This window comes from Oryza glaberrima, chromosome 7 (assembly GCF_000147395.1).
Source record: "Oryza glaberrima chromosome 7, OglaRS2, whole genome shotgun sequence".
NCBI classification, from domain to species: Eukaryota; Viridiplantae; Streptophyta; class Magnoliopsida; order Poales; family Poaceae; genus Oryza; species Oryza glaberrima.
The window spans coordinates 12,133,541-12,151,182 of NC_068332.1; the positions used below are offsets into that span (position 1 = coordinate 12,133,541).

Below are 17,642 nucleotides of genomic sequence, written 5' to 3' on the forward strand. Positions count from 1 at the left end.
TGTACATGGACAAGTGCATCAGATTCACAATTGGATTCATACCATTATAATTTTGCATATTTTAATATGCTATTACAATTTATGAAATTAGAACCATACCATTATAATTTTACATATGTTTGAGATGTGCCACTACTTACCCTTTCAATACAAATTCCAAAATTTTCTGACCAAACTGCCCTCGTCTTCTTCCTCCATCCTCTCATTCATTCCTCTTTCTCTCTCTCACCTCACCTCTGGCATGCATCAGCAACTGCCACAGCAAGGCTAGGCCCGGGGAGGGGGGGGGGGGGTCATGGACGGTGACAAGCTTGGTGTTGAGCTGGATTTTTCACATTTTGGTCTGAAAAACTTATTTCGTAAATACACCCCTAGAAAAACTTATCTCAAAAATGGTCCTTTTTGGGGCGCCAGAGTGGCTGGCGCCGTCGTTCAACAGGACGGCGCCAGCCTCTGTGGCGCCGTTCCCCTGCCGACGTGGCGGGGTGATGCTGAGGTGGCTAGGGGGACACCTAATTTTTTATTTTTGTTTTATTTGTTTGATATTTTTTTCACGCTTAGGGACACACAAGAACCAACCATAGAAAAATTGAACTAAAATGGACGTAATATGTGACATGTAGAATTTTTCCTCTCCTCTCATCTCTCTCCGAACTAGTGCAGAGGAGAGAGATGTGCAACTTTTTTATTTTTATTTTATTTTTTTGATATTTTTTTTCACACTTAGGAACTCACATAAACCAACCATGTAAAAAATAAACTCAAACGGACGAAATATGTGGCATGTGGAATTTTCCAAAGCTCTACCGAAAAACTTCTCTCCTCGAAAACACAATCTTGCAAGCGGAATTTGGAGGTTTTAATATCGCCGAACCCGGCAAAGCGGGGAGAATCGGATGTAACTTTTTCTGTAGATGTCCGTGCATATATTATTTGCCTGATTCCGAGTCCGTATGAGAAAGTTACGCCTATTTTAATAGATGACATATTTTGTCCGTTTCGGTAGAGTTTTGGAAAATTCTACATGTCATATATTTTGTCCGTTTGAGTTTATTTTTTATACGGTTGGTTTCTATGTTCTCCTAAGTGTGAAAAAAATATCAAAAAAATGAAATAAAAATAAAAAATTGCATCTCTATGTACTGTTTAACTTATATATGTCATTTCATGTGGTTATATTTTGAATTAGATTAACTAATTTCATATAGTGGTAGAGTGCATTATGTTTAACATGCTGATCAAAGGGTTTTACTAAAGGAGTTATGGTCTAATTTTAGTGAAGGTGCAAAGTAGACTAAGTGGTATGCTAGATATTTTCAGACTTAGCTAAGTGGTAGTTTGAGTTTAAATTTTTTTTGGTTGGTTGTATCGTGATCCTAAGTGTGAAAAAACATCCGAAAAAAATAAAATAAAAATGACACCGTTGCAACTCCATACAGAGAAACAGGAATGGAGGCGGCGGCGCCAGCCATGCTGGCGCCCTCCTCCTGCCACGTCGGTTCGCGTGCGCCACGATGGCAGGAGGACGGCCCAGAGAGGCTGGCGCCGTCTCGTTGGATGACAGCGCCAGCCACTCTGGCGCCCTAAAAAGGACCATTTTTAGGATAAGTTTTTTCAGGGGTCTATTTGCAAAATAAGTTTTTCAAAAGGACTAAAATGTGAAAAATCCAGTGGTGTTGAGGGGGCTGGTTTGGAGCTGCTGCTTACCATTGGCATGTTGAGAATGTGGTGAGCGTGTATAGGTTGCAGGTACTGACGCCGTTGCACGCGTATAAGGTGGGGGTGGTAGAAGCGCACGGCGGAGGCATCCATAACAATGACGCGCCGCGGCTGTACCTGCAGTTTGCGCGCTTCGCAGCCAAGGACTTCACCGTTATCAAGTGGTCCGACGGCTGGCCCATCACGCACTGCCACAATATTGTGCTTGAGCTCGAGCGGAGTGCAAGCAGCTGATGCGGCGGAGCTCACGATATTGTGTTTTTTTCTTTCAAAAATGCTTCTCCCGACGACCTATGTACAAGAGCAGGTATAATAGTTACTCCCTCCATCCCAAAATTTTAAATTACAAGATATACTCAAGCGCACTTATTTTTCATAATATAATAAGCACCGGAGTCTAGTGTTTTTTTTCTTTCAAAAATGCTTCTCCCGACGACCTATATACAAGAGCAGGTATAATAGTTACTCTTTCCATCATAAAAATTTCATGTCTAACGTTAACGTTAATAGTTCGTCTTATTTAAAATTTTCCTATTATTAGTATTTTTATTGTTACTATATGAAAAAATATGAATAGTATGTGTGACTATTTTTTTTATTTTTTCATAAAATTTTCAAATAAAACGGATGGTCTAACGTTGGACACGGATTCCCACAGTTGCACTTATTTTGGGACGAATGGAGTATGTATTGCGTTCGTTCCAGAGACATTAGTGAGAAACACATCGTTTTCCGCACGTACGCTTCCCAAAGTACTAAACGGTGTGTTTTTTAAAATAATTTCTATAGGAAAGTTGCTTTAAAAAGTCATATTAATCTATTTTTGAAATTTAAAATAGTTTATACTCAATTAATCATGCGCTAATGGCTCACCTCGTTTTACATATCTTCCCAATCCCCTTCTCCTCAAACTCATAGTATATATGTGCTCCCTTTATCCCAAAAAATAAAAACTTCTAGCATTTATCATTTATCCCAATATATAACAACTTCTTCACTAATATTTTCTTTCTAACCAATCACAACCCTCCACCATTCATTTTTCTCGTATATCTCCACTTATCAACCAATCACAACATCTTCAGATTTAATTGTACATACTTTCTTAATAATCGTATCCAATTTTAGAACTTTTTATATTTTGGAATGGAGGTAGTATGTCACAACAAAATTTTGAATGAGTCCAAAGAAAGAGGAGAGGAAAGTGACTGGAGCTAAAAGATGGCTGCTAATTAGTGTTGACTGCAAGCACGTGCTTCCTGGAGGGTGGACCTCACCTATATTATTTCACATCATTCATAGTCATAGGAGATGTCACATCCTCTAGATTTGTAATCTTAGAATATGTCACATTTTGTCCTAGATAAACTTATATTGGGATGGAGGGAAAAAAGTTCATGTGTAGTATGTGGTTCTAGGCACACAAATATACAGTTACTCCCTCTGTCCCATAATATAAGGGATTTTGAGTTTTTGCTTGCAACGTTTGACCACTCGTCTCATTCAAAAATTTTTGAAATTATTATTTATTTTATTTGTGACTTACTTTATTATCTAGAATACTTTAAGCACAACTTTTCGTTTTTTATATTTAAAAAAATTAAATAAGACGAGTGGTCAAACGTTGCAAACAAAAACTCAAAATCCCTTATATTATGGGACGGAGGGAGTATATGTTAATTACAAATTATTTTTTAATGATTTATACACTTCTACAGAAAACGCTTTAGGTGCTGGCTACCAACCCCACAAAGATGCTAGATTTGAAAACCGGTACCCAGCAGGCGACACCTTTGAGTTCTCTCAAAGGCACACCGGTTTAAGAACCGACACCTTTGAGATTACAGGATTGAAAAAAAAAAAGATCGACTCGATGCAATCGGGCAAACCCCTTCGCACCGACCAGATTTCATCGAACATTTAATTCATACGATGAACATTTAATCCAAGGAAATGCAAGAACACTAACAAAAGATGGCGCCGCCTGGTAGCCTGTCGCCTCCCTTCCCGCAGGATCTGGTGCAGGGGAGGGCGTTGTCGCCACCGCCGCTTGGTAGCCCGCCGGATCTAGCGGAGGGGAGGAGGACGCCGCCTGGTAGCCCACCACATCCCCTCCTGCCGGATTGGGTGGAGGGGAGAGGGTCACTGGGCTACTGCCACCTGGTAGCTCACCGCCTCCCCTCCCGCCGGATCTAGCGAGGGGAGGGCGCCGCCGCCACTGCCGGGTGGGTGGGTGCGGTGGAGAGAGAGTGATCGTGAGAGAGCGTTGGATGGACGAGGAGGAGAGAGATGGAGGAAATAAGGACAGGTAAGTGAGGAGGTAAGGAGGAGAGAGAGTGGTGGGTGGGTGCCGGAGGAGATAAGGCGGAGGAGAGAGCGCGTTCGCCTCGGCTCGATATATTATATATATTAGTTTTTGTAAAAAAAAAAATCTGACACCTATAGTGTTGGTGTATTTATTTAGAACCGGCACATATAATTACTCAAAGATGCCGATTATATATTTTCAATCCGCAGAGGTGAGAGGTGGGAAAAAATTTATAAGTGTTGATTTTAACACTTCCGGCACCTATAGTGCTGACACCTTTGTGTGTTTATGTAGTAGCGATGATATGAACAAAATTATTAAGAGTAAATTTCATAAAACTATAGATACTTTGCACGATCTATCACAAAACTATAGATTTAAGAACTTGTTTCACAAAACTACAGATTCAATGTCTTCATTTATCACAAAACTACATGTAATTTGCACAATATATCACAAAACTACAGATTTAAGAATTTGTTTCACAAAACTACAGATTTAATATCTTCATTTATCATAAAACTACAGGTTTAGTGTCTCCATTATCACAAAACTACAGATTTTAGCATTGTTAAAACTTGCAGTTTTGGGATAATGGAAACACTAAATGTGTATTTTTTTGAAAAATGAAGACACTAAATGTGTGGTTATGTGATAAACGAATATACTAAATCTATAGTTTTGTGAAATTAGTTCTTAAATCTGTAGTTTTGTGATAGATTGTACAAAGTACCTGTAGTTTTGTGATAAACAGATACACTAAATCTATAGTTTTGAGAAACAAGCTCTTAAATCTATAGTTTTGTGATAAATTATGTAATATACATGTAGTTTTGTAAAATTTACTCAATTATTAAAGTTATATTTGCTTTGTTCCATATTATAAATCGCTTTGATATTTTTTATAGTCAAACTTTTTTAGATTTGATCAAGTTTATAGAAAAAATTAGCAATATTTACAAAATCAAATTAATTTTATTAAATGTAACAATGAATATATTTTGATAATATATTTGTTTCTTATTAAAAATATTGTTATATTTTGAATATATTTTGATCTAATTTTAAAAGGTTTGATTAGGAAAGTAGTCAGAACGAATTATAATATGAAACGGAGGTAGCGTGTTCTAACAAAATCGTTATGATATTACTCTAAATCCAGACTTGCTCATGTAATTCCGGTAGCATAGTGGTTGCCCTTTGCGTAAGATTTACACTACTACAGTCTACAGTAAATGGATGTTATAGCTTTCCCGTAATAATTCATCGACATGTCTCCCCGTTGGATTTTATTTTTCTGGATTCGCATGGAACACTACAAAATTGTTGACTAATCGATTCATGCAGTTACGTACTGTCATCAATAGAAATACGGGTACCAGCGGGCGCCGGACGACGACGGTGGTGGAGGGGAAGAAACAAGAGCTACTACTCCGCCGTTCCGGCAGCAGCGCAGCCATGCAGCGCTCACCGGTGTACAAACCGCCGTTCACGCTGGGGGACATAAAGAAGGCCATCCCGCCGCACTGCTTCCACCGCTCCGTGATCAAGTCATTCTCCTACCTGCTCCACGACCTTGCCATTGCCGCTGGCCTCCTCTACTTTGCTCTGGTCGGCATCCCTGCCCTCCCAAGCATCCTCCGCCTCGTCGCCTGGCCGCTCTACTGGGCCGCGCAGGGCAGTGTACTCACCGGCGTGTGGGTCATCGGGCACGAGTGTGGCCACCACGCCTTCTCGGACTACTTGCTCCTCGACAACCTCGTGGGCCTAGTGCTCCACTCGGCGCTTCTCACGCCCTTCTTCTCGTGGAAGTACAGCCACCGGCGGCACCACGCCAACACCGGCTCCATGGAGAAAGACGAGGTGTACGTCGCGAAGAAGAAGTCCGCGCTGCCGTGGTACACCCCGTACGTGTTCGGCAACCCCGTCGGGCGGCTGGTGTACATCGCCCTGCAGCTCACCCTCGCGTGGCCACTCTACCTCGCGTTCAACCTGTCCGGGCAGCCGTACCCACGCCTCGTCACCTGCCACTACGACCCCTACAGCCCGCTGTTCAGCGACCAGGAGCGCGTCCAAGTCCTCGTCTCCGACGCCGCCATCCTGGCCGTGCTGCTCGCGCTGCACAGGCTGACGGCGGCGTACGGGCTCTGGTGGGTGGTGCGCGTGTACGGCGTGCCGGTGATGATCGTGGGCGCGCTGTTCGTGCTCATCACGTACCTGCACCACACCCACCGGGCGCTCCCGCACTACGACTCCAGCGAGTGGGAGTGGCTGCGCGGCTCGCTCGCCACCGTCGACCGCGACTACGGCGTCCTCAACCGCGTGCTGCACAACGTCACGGACACGCACGTCCTCCACCACCTCTTCCCCAGCATGCCACACTACCACGCCATGGAGGCCACCAGGGCAGCGAGGCCCGTCCTCGGTGAGTACTACAAGTTTGACCGCACGCCCATCATCGAGGCAACATGGCGTGAGGCCAAGGAGTGCATGTACGTTGAGCCCAGGGAGCGCGATGGTATCTACTGGTACAACAACAAGTTTTAGCTACAGACAGGGGATGAGATTAAGATATGATTATAAGTTTTATATACTTGGGTATGTCACTGCTTCTGAATAAATATGGTGCTGGTCTCACAATAATTAATTAAGGGGACCGGCCAACACATTTTAGCTTATCGGTCTCACAAATCGCGGACCTTAGTCCATTCCCAACCCAATGACTAGAATGATGTCCATAGTATTAAATAAGCTGCCAACTAAGATGAAAAATGATGTGACAAGTGAATAAATAAAGAAAGATAAGAAAACCATGTCTTGCATGAGACATGGTTTATACACAACATCCAAGACATCATGTGAGATAAGTAGCATTAAATTTAAGTATGGAATGGTGGTGTTTGCATTGTAAGAGTAGTGTCTAGTACTAGTTTCTTGATGATGTGGAGTTTATAGAAACTATGTCTATTGTCTTGGGTTAGGAATGGCCTTACAGTATTCAAATCAATAATCATTATTGTCCATATTCTCTTCATGCATACTGGTTCACTTTGGCGATTGATAAACGTTACTTGTGCACCTTACATCTTACATGGGCTTCAGAAGCATCTTCACATGACAGAGTCCGTTTCAGCTCGGTTTGAATCAAGGAGTAAGTTCACCAAAGGTCCCTCAACTTAACAGCTTGATTTTTTTCCCTTAACCACAAAACCAGAAATGTAGACCTCTAAACTCACACAAACCATGCACACAAGGTCCTATGGAAGTATATATGGGTGGTTTCGCTGACGTGGCATTCTAGTCAGCAAAAAAAAATAAAAAAAGTATGTGGGGCCCACATGTCAGCTGCACATCTTTTTTCTTCTCTTTTCTTCTCCTTCTCTTTTCTTTTCTCTCTTCTCTCTTCTCTTCTTCAGGCCCACCGCTGCTCCCGCACCTCGGCGAACTCCACCTCGTCGCGGCGACCTCCTTCCACAGCTTCTTAGCCATGATGCACTGCAACGCGGTGGACGTTGTGTCGGTGCCGGTGTTGAGGAACTCAGAGCAGAGCTTGATGATCTCGTCGTCGGCGAGCGCGTGGTTGCCGTCGTCAGGGAGGTTGGTGTCAAGCAGCTTGTCGACGTACGAGTGCTCTAACATGGTTTCTTTGTTCTCCTCTCACCGCCTTGTTTCGTACTCCCGGCACGCGTTGATCAATGGTAGGAAGAGCTCTCTCGCCCGTCGCCGATCCGCCGCTACGCTTGCCCGCCGTGCACTCCGCCCACCCCCGCGCTCGCCCGTCGTCCTCCGCGCGAGCGCCATCGTCACCGCCGTCCCCACGCCCCCGGGAGCGGTGGCGGCTGAGGGGACAGGCGCCGCCAACGCACGGATCCAGCCGCCCTCGTCCTCGGTAGCAGTGCAGGCGGAGACGAAAGTGGCGGGTGAGAGCGGCAGCCGCCTCTTTCCCCCTTTCCCGCTGGCATCCACTCTCCCATCGCCCTCATCTGCTCGCTCTCCGGCCGGCCTCCACTCTCCCCTCTTCGGCTGGCACCAGCTGCTGCTGCCGCCACCACCACCTCTCACCCCTCTATCATCGCCACCTGCTCAACCAGTCGCTGTCTCCGTTTGGGACTCCTCCCGACACGAGCTCGCGCAGGCATCGGTCCTCCACCGCCGGCCGCTCTGCACCTCTCTCAGCCCTCCTCTCCCCCATCTCACACCGGCGCGGCCGGTCGCCTCTCCCCTTGCCGGCCGCTCCGCGTGCCGCTGCCACCACAACCTAGGCGGGGCGACGGCGGGCGAGCGCGGAGGCAGCAGCGGAGTTCGTCCGGGCTCGCCAGCTCGCCTTGCCCTCATCTGCCGCCGGCCGGCAGCCTCCTGGGAGAGAAGAACTGAATAGAAGGGGAAAAAAGAGAAAAGAGAGAAGAAGAGAAGTGGTCCCAACTTTTTTTTTTGTTGATTAGGATGCCACGTCAGCGAAACCACCCATATATACTGCCATAGAACCTTGTGTGCATGGTTTGTGTGAGTTTAGTGGTACACATTGTTGGTTTTGTGGTTAAGGGATCTCAAAAAATCTCGCTGTTAAGTTGAGGGACCTCCAGTGAACTTATTCCTTGAAACAAACCTCAGAAGCATCTCTCATTGGGCCTTTCTTTCAAAGAAACAGAGTCCGTTTCAGCTGGATTTCCCACTGGACTAGAAGCCATTTCTCTGTTTTTTTTTAAAAAAAAAAATTGCCATCTCTTTATTGATCGGTCTCGCGGGTCGCGAGGAGGTGGTCTCTCGACGTTAGGCAAGAGACCGGACCTGAGTGCAGCTTGGAGCTCTTCCACGGTAACTTTGTACTCTCGACCATTTCCATAACGATGTTTTTTCCCTTAAAAACATAGTTAAAAGGGTAGAGCTGGATGAAAAACAGAATCGAAAATATTGCAAAATCAAGGACAGAACTATACGAATGAAAATATGGCTGTATCGATCAAAAATCAGTAATTAATGCTGAAAACATTGAAATTCAATAGTTAGCTAAATATAGACTACATAATTAATATATATAACCACATAAATTCAAGCTTGTACTAAGTAACAAAGTGTATCTCATTATCCATGCACTAGAATTAAGGATTTGGTTGAGAAATGTTGATGGATGTCTAATTTTAGAAACACGGTAACTTTTGTGGAAATACGGTAAAATAAGGAAACGGTCGGTACAACAATATTCGTTTTTGTTTTCATTACCATATTCTTTGCCATTTCCATTATCGTTTTTGCCAGCTACTATTTTCACATGGTTCAATCAGTAGAACATAAAAAGGTCTATTTATGGCAGTGTCAACACATTTTTCGAAAACGAAAACAAATTTGACTTTTTTTAGGCTATTATCCATCGGAAACCAGAATTGGTTGAAACTTTTCAGAAACGAATTCAGAAAGTTTTAGGAAAGAAATTCGAATTTTTTAAGTCGAAGACGAATTACTTCTCATATACAGCTGATTAGATTCATCCTTTCCTAGTCATGATGTTCAGATTTGTACTAAGTATTGAGATAGTTAGTCGAATCGAGATTATTTTTTCTACTCTCGTGCTTTATATCTATTTTGCTTTTGATAAATTACTACTTACAGTTATATTAGGTCATACCATGCTACTTACGGTTATAGATGAATATAGTTCTTGTTATCCTAGAAGTGATGTGTACAACTAGTGGTATATTATTATTGCTAAAAATATAAATGTGAGTTAGATGTCTTTGTTGATTTGAAAAGTTTAGTTCGAGGGGTTTTCATATCATGATAGATATCTGTTGTCATATTCACTCTGTTTTCGCATTCAATTCTGTTTTCGTATCCAGGATTTTTATTTCCAACTACAATTTTAAAAAAATATGAAAACAAAAGCAGTATAGATGGTTTGTCCCTTTCCGAGCCGTTTTCATCCGTACTCCTACTATTCTAAAAGAATGTTTTAATTGTTGCATAGGCTGAGAAAGTCTCTATTGAAGTCTTTTCGCTTCATTGGGCCGGCCCAAACTGAGAATCCAAGCCCCGACCATGTGTGAAATATCTATTAGGGGGCTTGCACTTCATATACTACTTTTTTAGCAGATCCTGCTGCACACATTAGTTGATCATTTTAGCCGTTTTTACCGAGTAGGCTCAGAGCAAGTTGTTTGCCTTATTAAATGGTCAGCAACGCATCCAGGATTGTTACACAGAAAAGCTGAAGTATAGCAATTGTGAACATTAATTCCAGGAATTAAACGACTAATATATCTTTGCCTCTTATGTCCAACTCATTACACAACCACCCAGAGATAAATTAACAACTCGGTGCCGTCCATCCAATTTCTATATATGTATCCTTAATTTTCAATGTGTTTAAACATTTTAGATACAGACTTGGAAATAGAAAAAGACTCGAACTGACCCGGGAGTAGAACAAGACTGGACATTATAGGCCTGGTCAATAATAACTAATTAAGGAGTAATTAGTTAAAGCCTCCCTGCAGCTTAGAGGACCCAGGTGTCTTCGCTCCTGGAAGGAATACCAGTCATGAGGGTGTGCTTCCCAATAAAATACCTAGGTTTGCCTCTTTCAACATGAAGACTGCGAAAAGTTTACATGCAACTGCTTTTCGACAAATCGGCTGGGCGCGCGTGTGATGGGCTGGAGATGGAAAAACCAGGACATGGCTGGCCGAACGATCATGGTCAAGTCGGCACTCACCTCGCAGCCAATATACCTTCTCACAGCACACAAGGTGTCCAAGGAATCCCTGGAGGTCCTGCACAAACAGAGGAAACAATTTCTATGGGCAAGAACCGATGACATCATAGGAGGAAAATGCAATGTTAATTGGACAATACGTGCTTGCCAACAGAAAATGGGGTCCTAGGAATCCTACATCTAGTGAAATTCGCAAGAGCTTTCAAGATATGGTGGCTATGGCATGAATGGAAGTTACCCAAGAAAACATGGGTTGGGATGGAGACCCACGTGATGACACAGACAATCCTCTTTGCAGCAGCCACAACAATCAAGATCGGGGATGGGCCACCTATGATTTTGGAATTTGGTGTGGCTCAATGGACAACGTCCTAAAGATACAGCGCCAAGGGCGTATGAACTCTTGAGGAAGAAAAACTAGACCTTAAAAAAAGCCATCCCTAACAGTCAATGGGTACAAGAGCTAGGTCTTCCAATCGCCCAAGGAATGACAATTGACCTTATAGATCAATTGGTATAATTATGGAAAATGCAATGTTAATTGGACAATACGTGCTTGCCAACAGAAAATGGGGTCCTAGGAATCCTACATCTAGTGAAATTCGCAAGAGCTTTCAGGAGATGGTGGCTATGGTATGAATGGAAGTTACCCAAGAAAACATGGGTTGGGATGGAGACCCACGTGATGACACAGACAATCCTCTTTGCAGCAGCCACAACAATCAAGATCGGGGATGGGCCACCTATGACTTTGGAATTTGGTGTGGCTCAATGGACAACGTCCTAAAGATACAGCGCCAAGGGCGTATGAACTCTTGAGGAAGAAAAACTAGACCTTAAAAAAAGCCATCCCTAGCAGTCAATGGGTACAAGAGCTAGGTCTTCCAATCGCCCAAGGAATGACAATTGACCTTGTAGATCAATTGGTATAATTATGGAACACAGTGCAAGGAGTGCAACTAACACCTGAGAGACAGATGACATCACTTGTAAGTCACCATTCATGGACAATACTCTGTTGGCTCTGTATAGAAAGCGCAATTCATCGGCTTGACCAAGACGAGCTACGAAGCCTTGATCTAGAAACCTTGGGTCCTACGAAAATGCAGATCTTTTGCCTGTCTAGTAATCCAAAACAGAGTTTGGACTTCCGACAAACAAGTGACAAGGGGATAACCGAACAATACTTACTACCCACTTTGTCGCCACACACCTGAAACTTCTTTCTATCTAGAATTGGATTGTAGATACACAAAAGAATTTGGGAAATGCATGCAACTTGGACAGCTTGTGAACAACTAAGGTTGGGATCATGGGAGGCGACGAACATAGTCGAACAATGGTGGGAGGCAATGGCCACACGAGGACTACCCAAACTCGAAACACGGTCTCTTATTTTGCTAACGTCTTGGGAGATTTGGAAGGTAAGAAACCAGTGAGCCTTCCACCACAAAGAGCTCCCAACGACCTCACTTGTCACTAAGATAAAGGAGGAAAGGAAAGCTTGGGCGCAAGCAAAAGCAAAAAGACTCGCAGAAATGTTACCCTAGCTTTTCTAAATTCATTTGTATAGTCTTTTCTTTTTCAAACTCCTTGCAAATACTTTTACTTTTATTCTATACAATGAAATAGGCACTGTGTTGTGCCGGTTCGTTAAAAAAAAAGGGGGTTAGTCTTGGCTTGGATGCAGGATGCTTAAACAACTATCAGCTGTTTTTTCTGGTAATCTAAATTAAACATGGTACTCATGCATAAGTCAAAATTAGAACACCAACAATTTAGTTACTCCACACATAAATCCTTACAGAATTTCTGCAGTGCCGAAAAGCATTAGTTTAGTCTTACCAATTATTTCTTTTTTGTCTAATGAAATGCAGCTTTGATATGTGACAATGGATAATTGATTTTTAATATGAAAAATATTTCATGGTATTATACTCCTACTTTATATTATACTCCCTCCTTCCCATAATAAGTTTATTTTTAGCCCCTACGTTGTCCCAAAATAACTTTATTTTTTGAGTAATCATTACATCGAAGTTTATGAAAGTAGCTAGGAAATAAGTGCATTGGGAATATATAAAGTGAGTGAGCATTAGAATTTGATAAAGTTTGAGTATTCTAGTATTTTCGGTATTGTATTGGTATGTGTGGGATGGGTAAAAAATAAACTTAATTTGGTATGTAGAGAGTATATATAGCAACAAAATTTAGTGCTATGAAATTAAGTGGATGCATATCTTAATCTTAATACTTTAAAATTCTACGTTCTTACTCCCTCCGGGTTGTTAATATTTATTGTTTTAGACAAGGCTATGATCAAATTTTAAAAATTTTAACTATAAATAGAATCTAAAATATTTATCTTAGAAGTATAGAGTCCATACGTATAGATTAGTGTTAAAAAATAGTTCGATAAAATAATATTTTTATTAATATATATATAATAAAAAATATAGTGGTCAAATTATTTTTTAAGGAACCGTGTACACTAGTATAAGAACCATTTTCCCATGCGTGTATTTGGATTATCCCGTGCGGGGATCCGGCCTGTCTGCAGCCAATCGTCTGGGAAAATCGCCATTTTCACGTGCGGGCGGGCCGACCGCACGGGATAATCTATTACCCCGTGTGGTCATGTTATACCGACCGCACGGGATAATAAAAAATTGAAACAAAAAAATCAAAATCCACCCATGACCCCTAATAAAAAATCAACACCGTCATCGTCGCCGCCACCACCATCGTCGTCGCTGCCTTCCCGAAGCCCACTGTCATCGTTCCCGCGGTCGCCGGCGACGGATCCATCCTCCCCGCGGTGGCCGGCCACGGATCCGCTCTACCGCCGTCGATGCCGCTGCCGTAGCCGATGCAGCCACCGCCGCCGAAGCCGTAGCCGATGCCACCGTAGCCATAGCCGATGCTGCTGCCGTAGCCGTAGTTGATGTCGCCACTTTCGCCGCCCTAGCTGAGGGCGCCGCCGTCACTGAGGACGAGAGGGAGAGGGAGAGGGCAATGAGAGGAGGGGGAGGAGGACAGGGAGAGAGAGAAGTGTGGGAGGAGGAGGATGAGGATATAAGTGTGGGAGGATGAGCCGGGTGGAGGGAGCAACACTTTATTTTCGTGGAGCGCAGCGCGTGACGACAGGGTGAGCTATTTTCGTGTGCGGGTCACTTTGCGTACAGATCTGTTAAGTGACCCGCACACAAAAATTGATTTCCCTGTACGGGTGACAAACTATCGCCGGTCCCCCTATTTTTCTGTGCGGTTCCACTTAAGGACTGCATAGAAAAAAAGGGAGGACGTACAGGAAAATCAATCATGTAGTCATGATACTTATCGGACCGGATGGAGTATTTTTCAATTGTAAGCTTATTAAAAACTTCCATACAGAAACTAACTCTACTTAATTTATACACCACTCGCCTTTATTATCTCCTATATATATAATATCTTACATTTTTCACTTTGTCGATCCTAATTTCAAACGCAAACTGAACTTTTAAGATATATGGATTATATATTAAGCCCGGTGAATGTTTAGGAAGTGTGGCACTATAGTGGTGGTGAATAAATTAAATACAGTTGAGGTTCTCACATTTTGCTAAAAAAAAATGGGAGTACAAACTCCGCTGGTTTGTTCCAACATCTGGTCATAGGTATGGACATGACTGGCGACTTGGTGTTAACTACGACGTAGTTAAATAATGCAAAAAGTTTTGAGACAAAAGGGATAGGACAAATCGAGGCATTTTTTGACTGGATCAAAGGAAATTAAATATATAGCTAATTTCTTGAGAAAATTGAACCAGCATTCCCCGGCCCATAGCGCTTGATAACACCACACGGTCAATTGTTTTATAATCCTATGCTAACGCGCAGCAATCAAAGGTAGAGAGTGAGAAACCACTGCTGCACAACTGATCTTTGCCACCGGTTGGCAACTGTTTTTTTTCCAACCGAGACGATGAATCCGGGACTCCCGGTTGGTAACTGGTTGGTGTTACCAACCGGGACTAAAGAGAGAATAGCGGCAGTCATTCGTCCCCTTTTTTTTTAATCCCTGTATTTTCTCCTAAATCGAGTGGGATGCATATCCCCAAATCAAACCCCAAATCCCCAAATCAAAATCACATCCCAAATCATTCACATCCCAAATCTTTAAGTTACTTATACACACAAATCAAATACATCACAAATCCTAACAAAATTACACACAAATCAAATACATCACAGATTATACATCTCAGATCCATACAACAAATCACAAAATTATACATATCAGTGAATCACAAATTATATAAAAAAGAGAGAAAGGAGAGGGCGCCTGGCGCGGCCCCGCCAGCCGCCAGCCCCGTGCCCGCCGCCGCCCGCCACGGCCGGCGCCTGCCGCCTGCGGCCCCGCCAGCCGCCTGCCTGCCGCTGCCGCGCGCGGCCCCGCCGGCCGCCTACCCGCCAAATGGGAAGGGAGGAAGGGGAGGAGAAGGGGAGGGAGGGGAGGAGGAAGAAGAGAAAGGGGATCTGTGAGGAGAGGATAAGGATAAGTGAGAGGGATTATATACTACGTGTTGAATTTTAGTCCCGTGTTGAATTTTAGTCTCGGTTGGTATTATCTACCGGGACTAAAGATCATATAATGATTGTGAGGTTTTCAACCGGGGCTAAAGATAATTTTTAGTCCCGGTTCTTTTTGGAATCGGGACTCTTGTGGTTTTTACCCCACTCGGCAAAGATCACATCTCCAGCAGTGAACACTTAGGAGTATTTCGGTTAGCTCTACGAGGTGGTGAGCTAGACGATCTGGGTTCGAAGCCTTCACCCCTTCTAAACATTTGATATTAAGTCATTTCTTAATATTCACCTTTTTTTTTATCAAAGGTGGAGAGTACTAGAGCATGGTAGATATCTCTCCCTTGATGTCACATGTGCCAACTTTATTTTATTTTAAAAAAATGAAAAGTTTGGGCAAAAGGTTGTTAATTAACCCAGATGCATGTAATTAGCTAGGGAACTTATATAACTTAAGCAGCACTTATGACAGCCAGGACCAACCCCATCTGATCGGAATTGGATCGCCGGCAGCCACATGCATGCATCAACCCTACCTTTTCGAAATGACGCATGTCGAATAATTAACTTTTACATCAAAATGCATATTATTGTTTGACAATCTTCATATCACACCTTACATATATGGTCAATTGGTCACTACTCACTACTTGATCAAAACATACTTATATCAAAGTACTCAGAAAGTGATCAGTCGCATGCATGGGTCCAAAGAAAATGACAGGGAGAGACCGGCTGCTTTCTCCGTGCACCGAGGATGTGATGAAGCGTCGATCAGGACGAAAGCAACAGAAACTCCAAAGCAAGCAGCGGCTGAGCTCAGAGCAACAATATATCAGCATATATATACGGATCGTAATGCCCCTCTCTTAACTAACCTAATTAATATCTCCTCGATCGTCTTACATATTTTAATTTCTTTTCTCAATATCTCTAGCTTGATCCAAGCATAACGTACGTATCGTGGTAAATATGATAAGAGTTTGCAATTGCCGTATAATTAAATAAGTTGAAGCACGTACACGACGCTTCTGAAGTTGACATATGTTGTGTGTGTAGAAACTCAACTTGTGCATCACACTATGCATATATATGTAGTCTTGTTTTGGAAGTTAGCTAGCTATGAGAAAAGAAAAAACAAACAAAGAGTAATAAAATTGATCAGCTGTTAATTAATGTCTAAGGGGCTTCATTTGTTTATCTAATAATATTGTATGCGGGGTGGGGCTACATCATTGTACTCAATTGATATTTATTTTCCATTTTTCTTGGCGATTATATTTCTTTTTCTTAATTCTAGACCTAGCTACTTTTCCGGTAGTGGAAGTAGAAAAACTTGGCCAACCTCTATTGCTCCCGTGTAAAGCTTTAATTTTTACACGATAAAGGAAAAGTGACTGTAAATTCCCCTTTTTCTTGTTGGATCTTTGTTTATATCATCCTTTCAGGACACGTCTATAAGAAGTAATAAAGGAAATCGATTAAACAGTCGATCTTAATGTCGTAAAAGAGAAACCGGCTACATAGGGAAGCTTATTATAAAGGTCATTGATATAGGGTTTATTCCTTCTTCTTCTAGTAAAAACATAGATTCGATCGATCCGCTGCACAAATTAAGAATACATCACATAGCTAAATGTTTTTAGAGCTACGTACGTACTAACCGGATTCCAGGATTTAAAATTGCGGAATGAAATTTCGTCCGAAACTATTCTGGACCCCCTCTTCCCCCCCCCCCCCCCCCCCCACCCATTTTTTTGAATTTGGTAATATTTATATTTAATCAATTTTTGTTAAAAAATCAAATAATTTCGGACCGAATTTCGGTCATAGCGGTGACCACTGACCCCGATACAAATGCATGAAACACCCTGCTACTGGCAAATATACCAATGCTATACTTTTGGTTTCCTCATCGATCGATATCACGCGGAGATTGGGTAAGGAGTAAGGACGATTAATTCCATGCACGCCAAAACAATACAATACGCCATGTCAGATGGACCGAATTCAGGTGGCCGGCTGCCGTACGTGTATGCTGACGAGGACGGCAGCACCTTCGCCGGCCGGCCGGCAGAGTTGTTTAATTACTCTCCATCACACGCCAATATTGCAAATTACGCCCTTAATTCCTGTGCGTCTCCATCACTCCTAAAGGAAGCTACTAGCTTGCCACTCTATAAAATCACCTGCCTTTGCTGCTTCCCAAGCCTCCTCCCCTTCTCCTCTCCAAGACTCCACTAGCTAGCTACTAGCTCCAAGAAACCCTAAAGATTCACTCCTCCAAGCTCACTGGTACTACGTACTAAGCTAGTAGGCGGCGTGTGTTAATTTCCG

General features: G+C 42.9%; 1 protein-coding gene across 1 annotated transcript; it reads left to right on the plus strand.

The window, feature by feature from the left end:
- Positions 1-3,693: 3,693 nt before the first annotated feature.
- LOC127780184 (fatty acid desaturase DES2-like) lies at positions 3,694-7,007 on the plus strand. Its single transcript, XM_052307131.1, has 2 exons — positions 3,694-3,882; positions 5,375-7,007. The coding sequence occupies exons 1-2, from the start codon at positions 3,694-3,696 to the stop codon at positions 6,572-6,574; spliced, it is 1,389 nt and encodes a 462-aa protein (XP_052163091.1). The 3' UTR covers positions 6,575-7,007.
- The last annotated feature ends 10,635 nt before the right edge of the window (positions 7,008-17,642 follow it).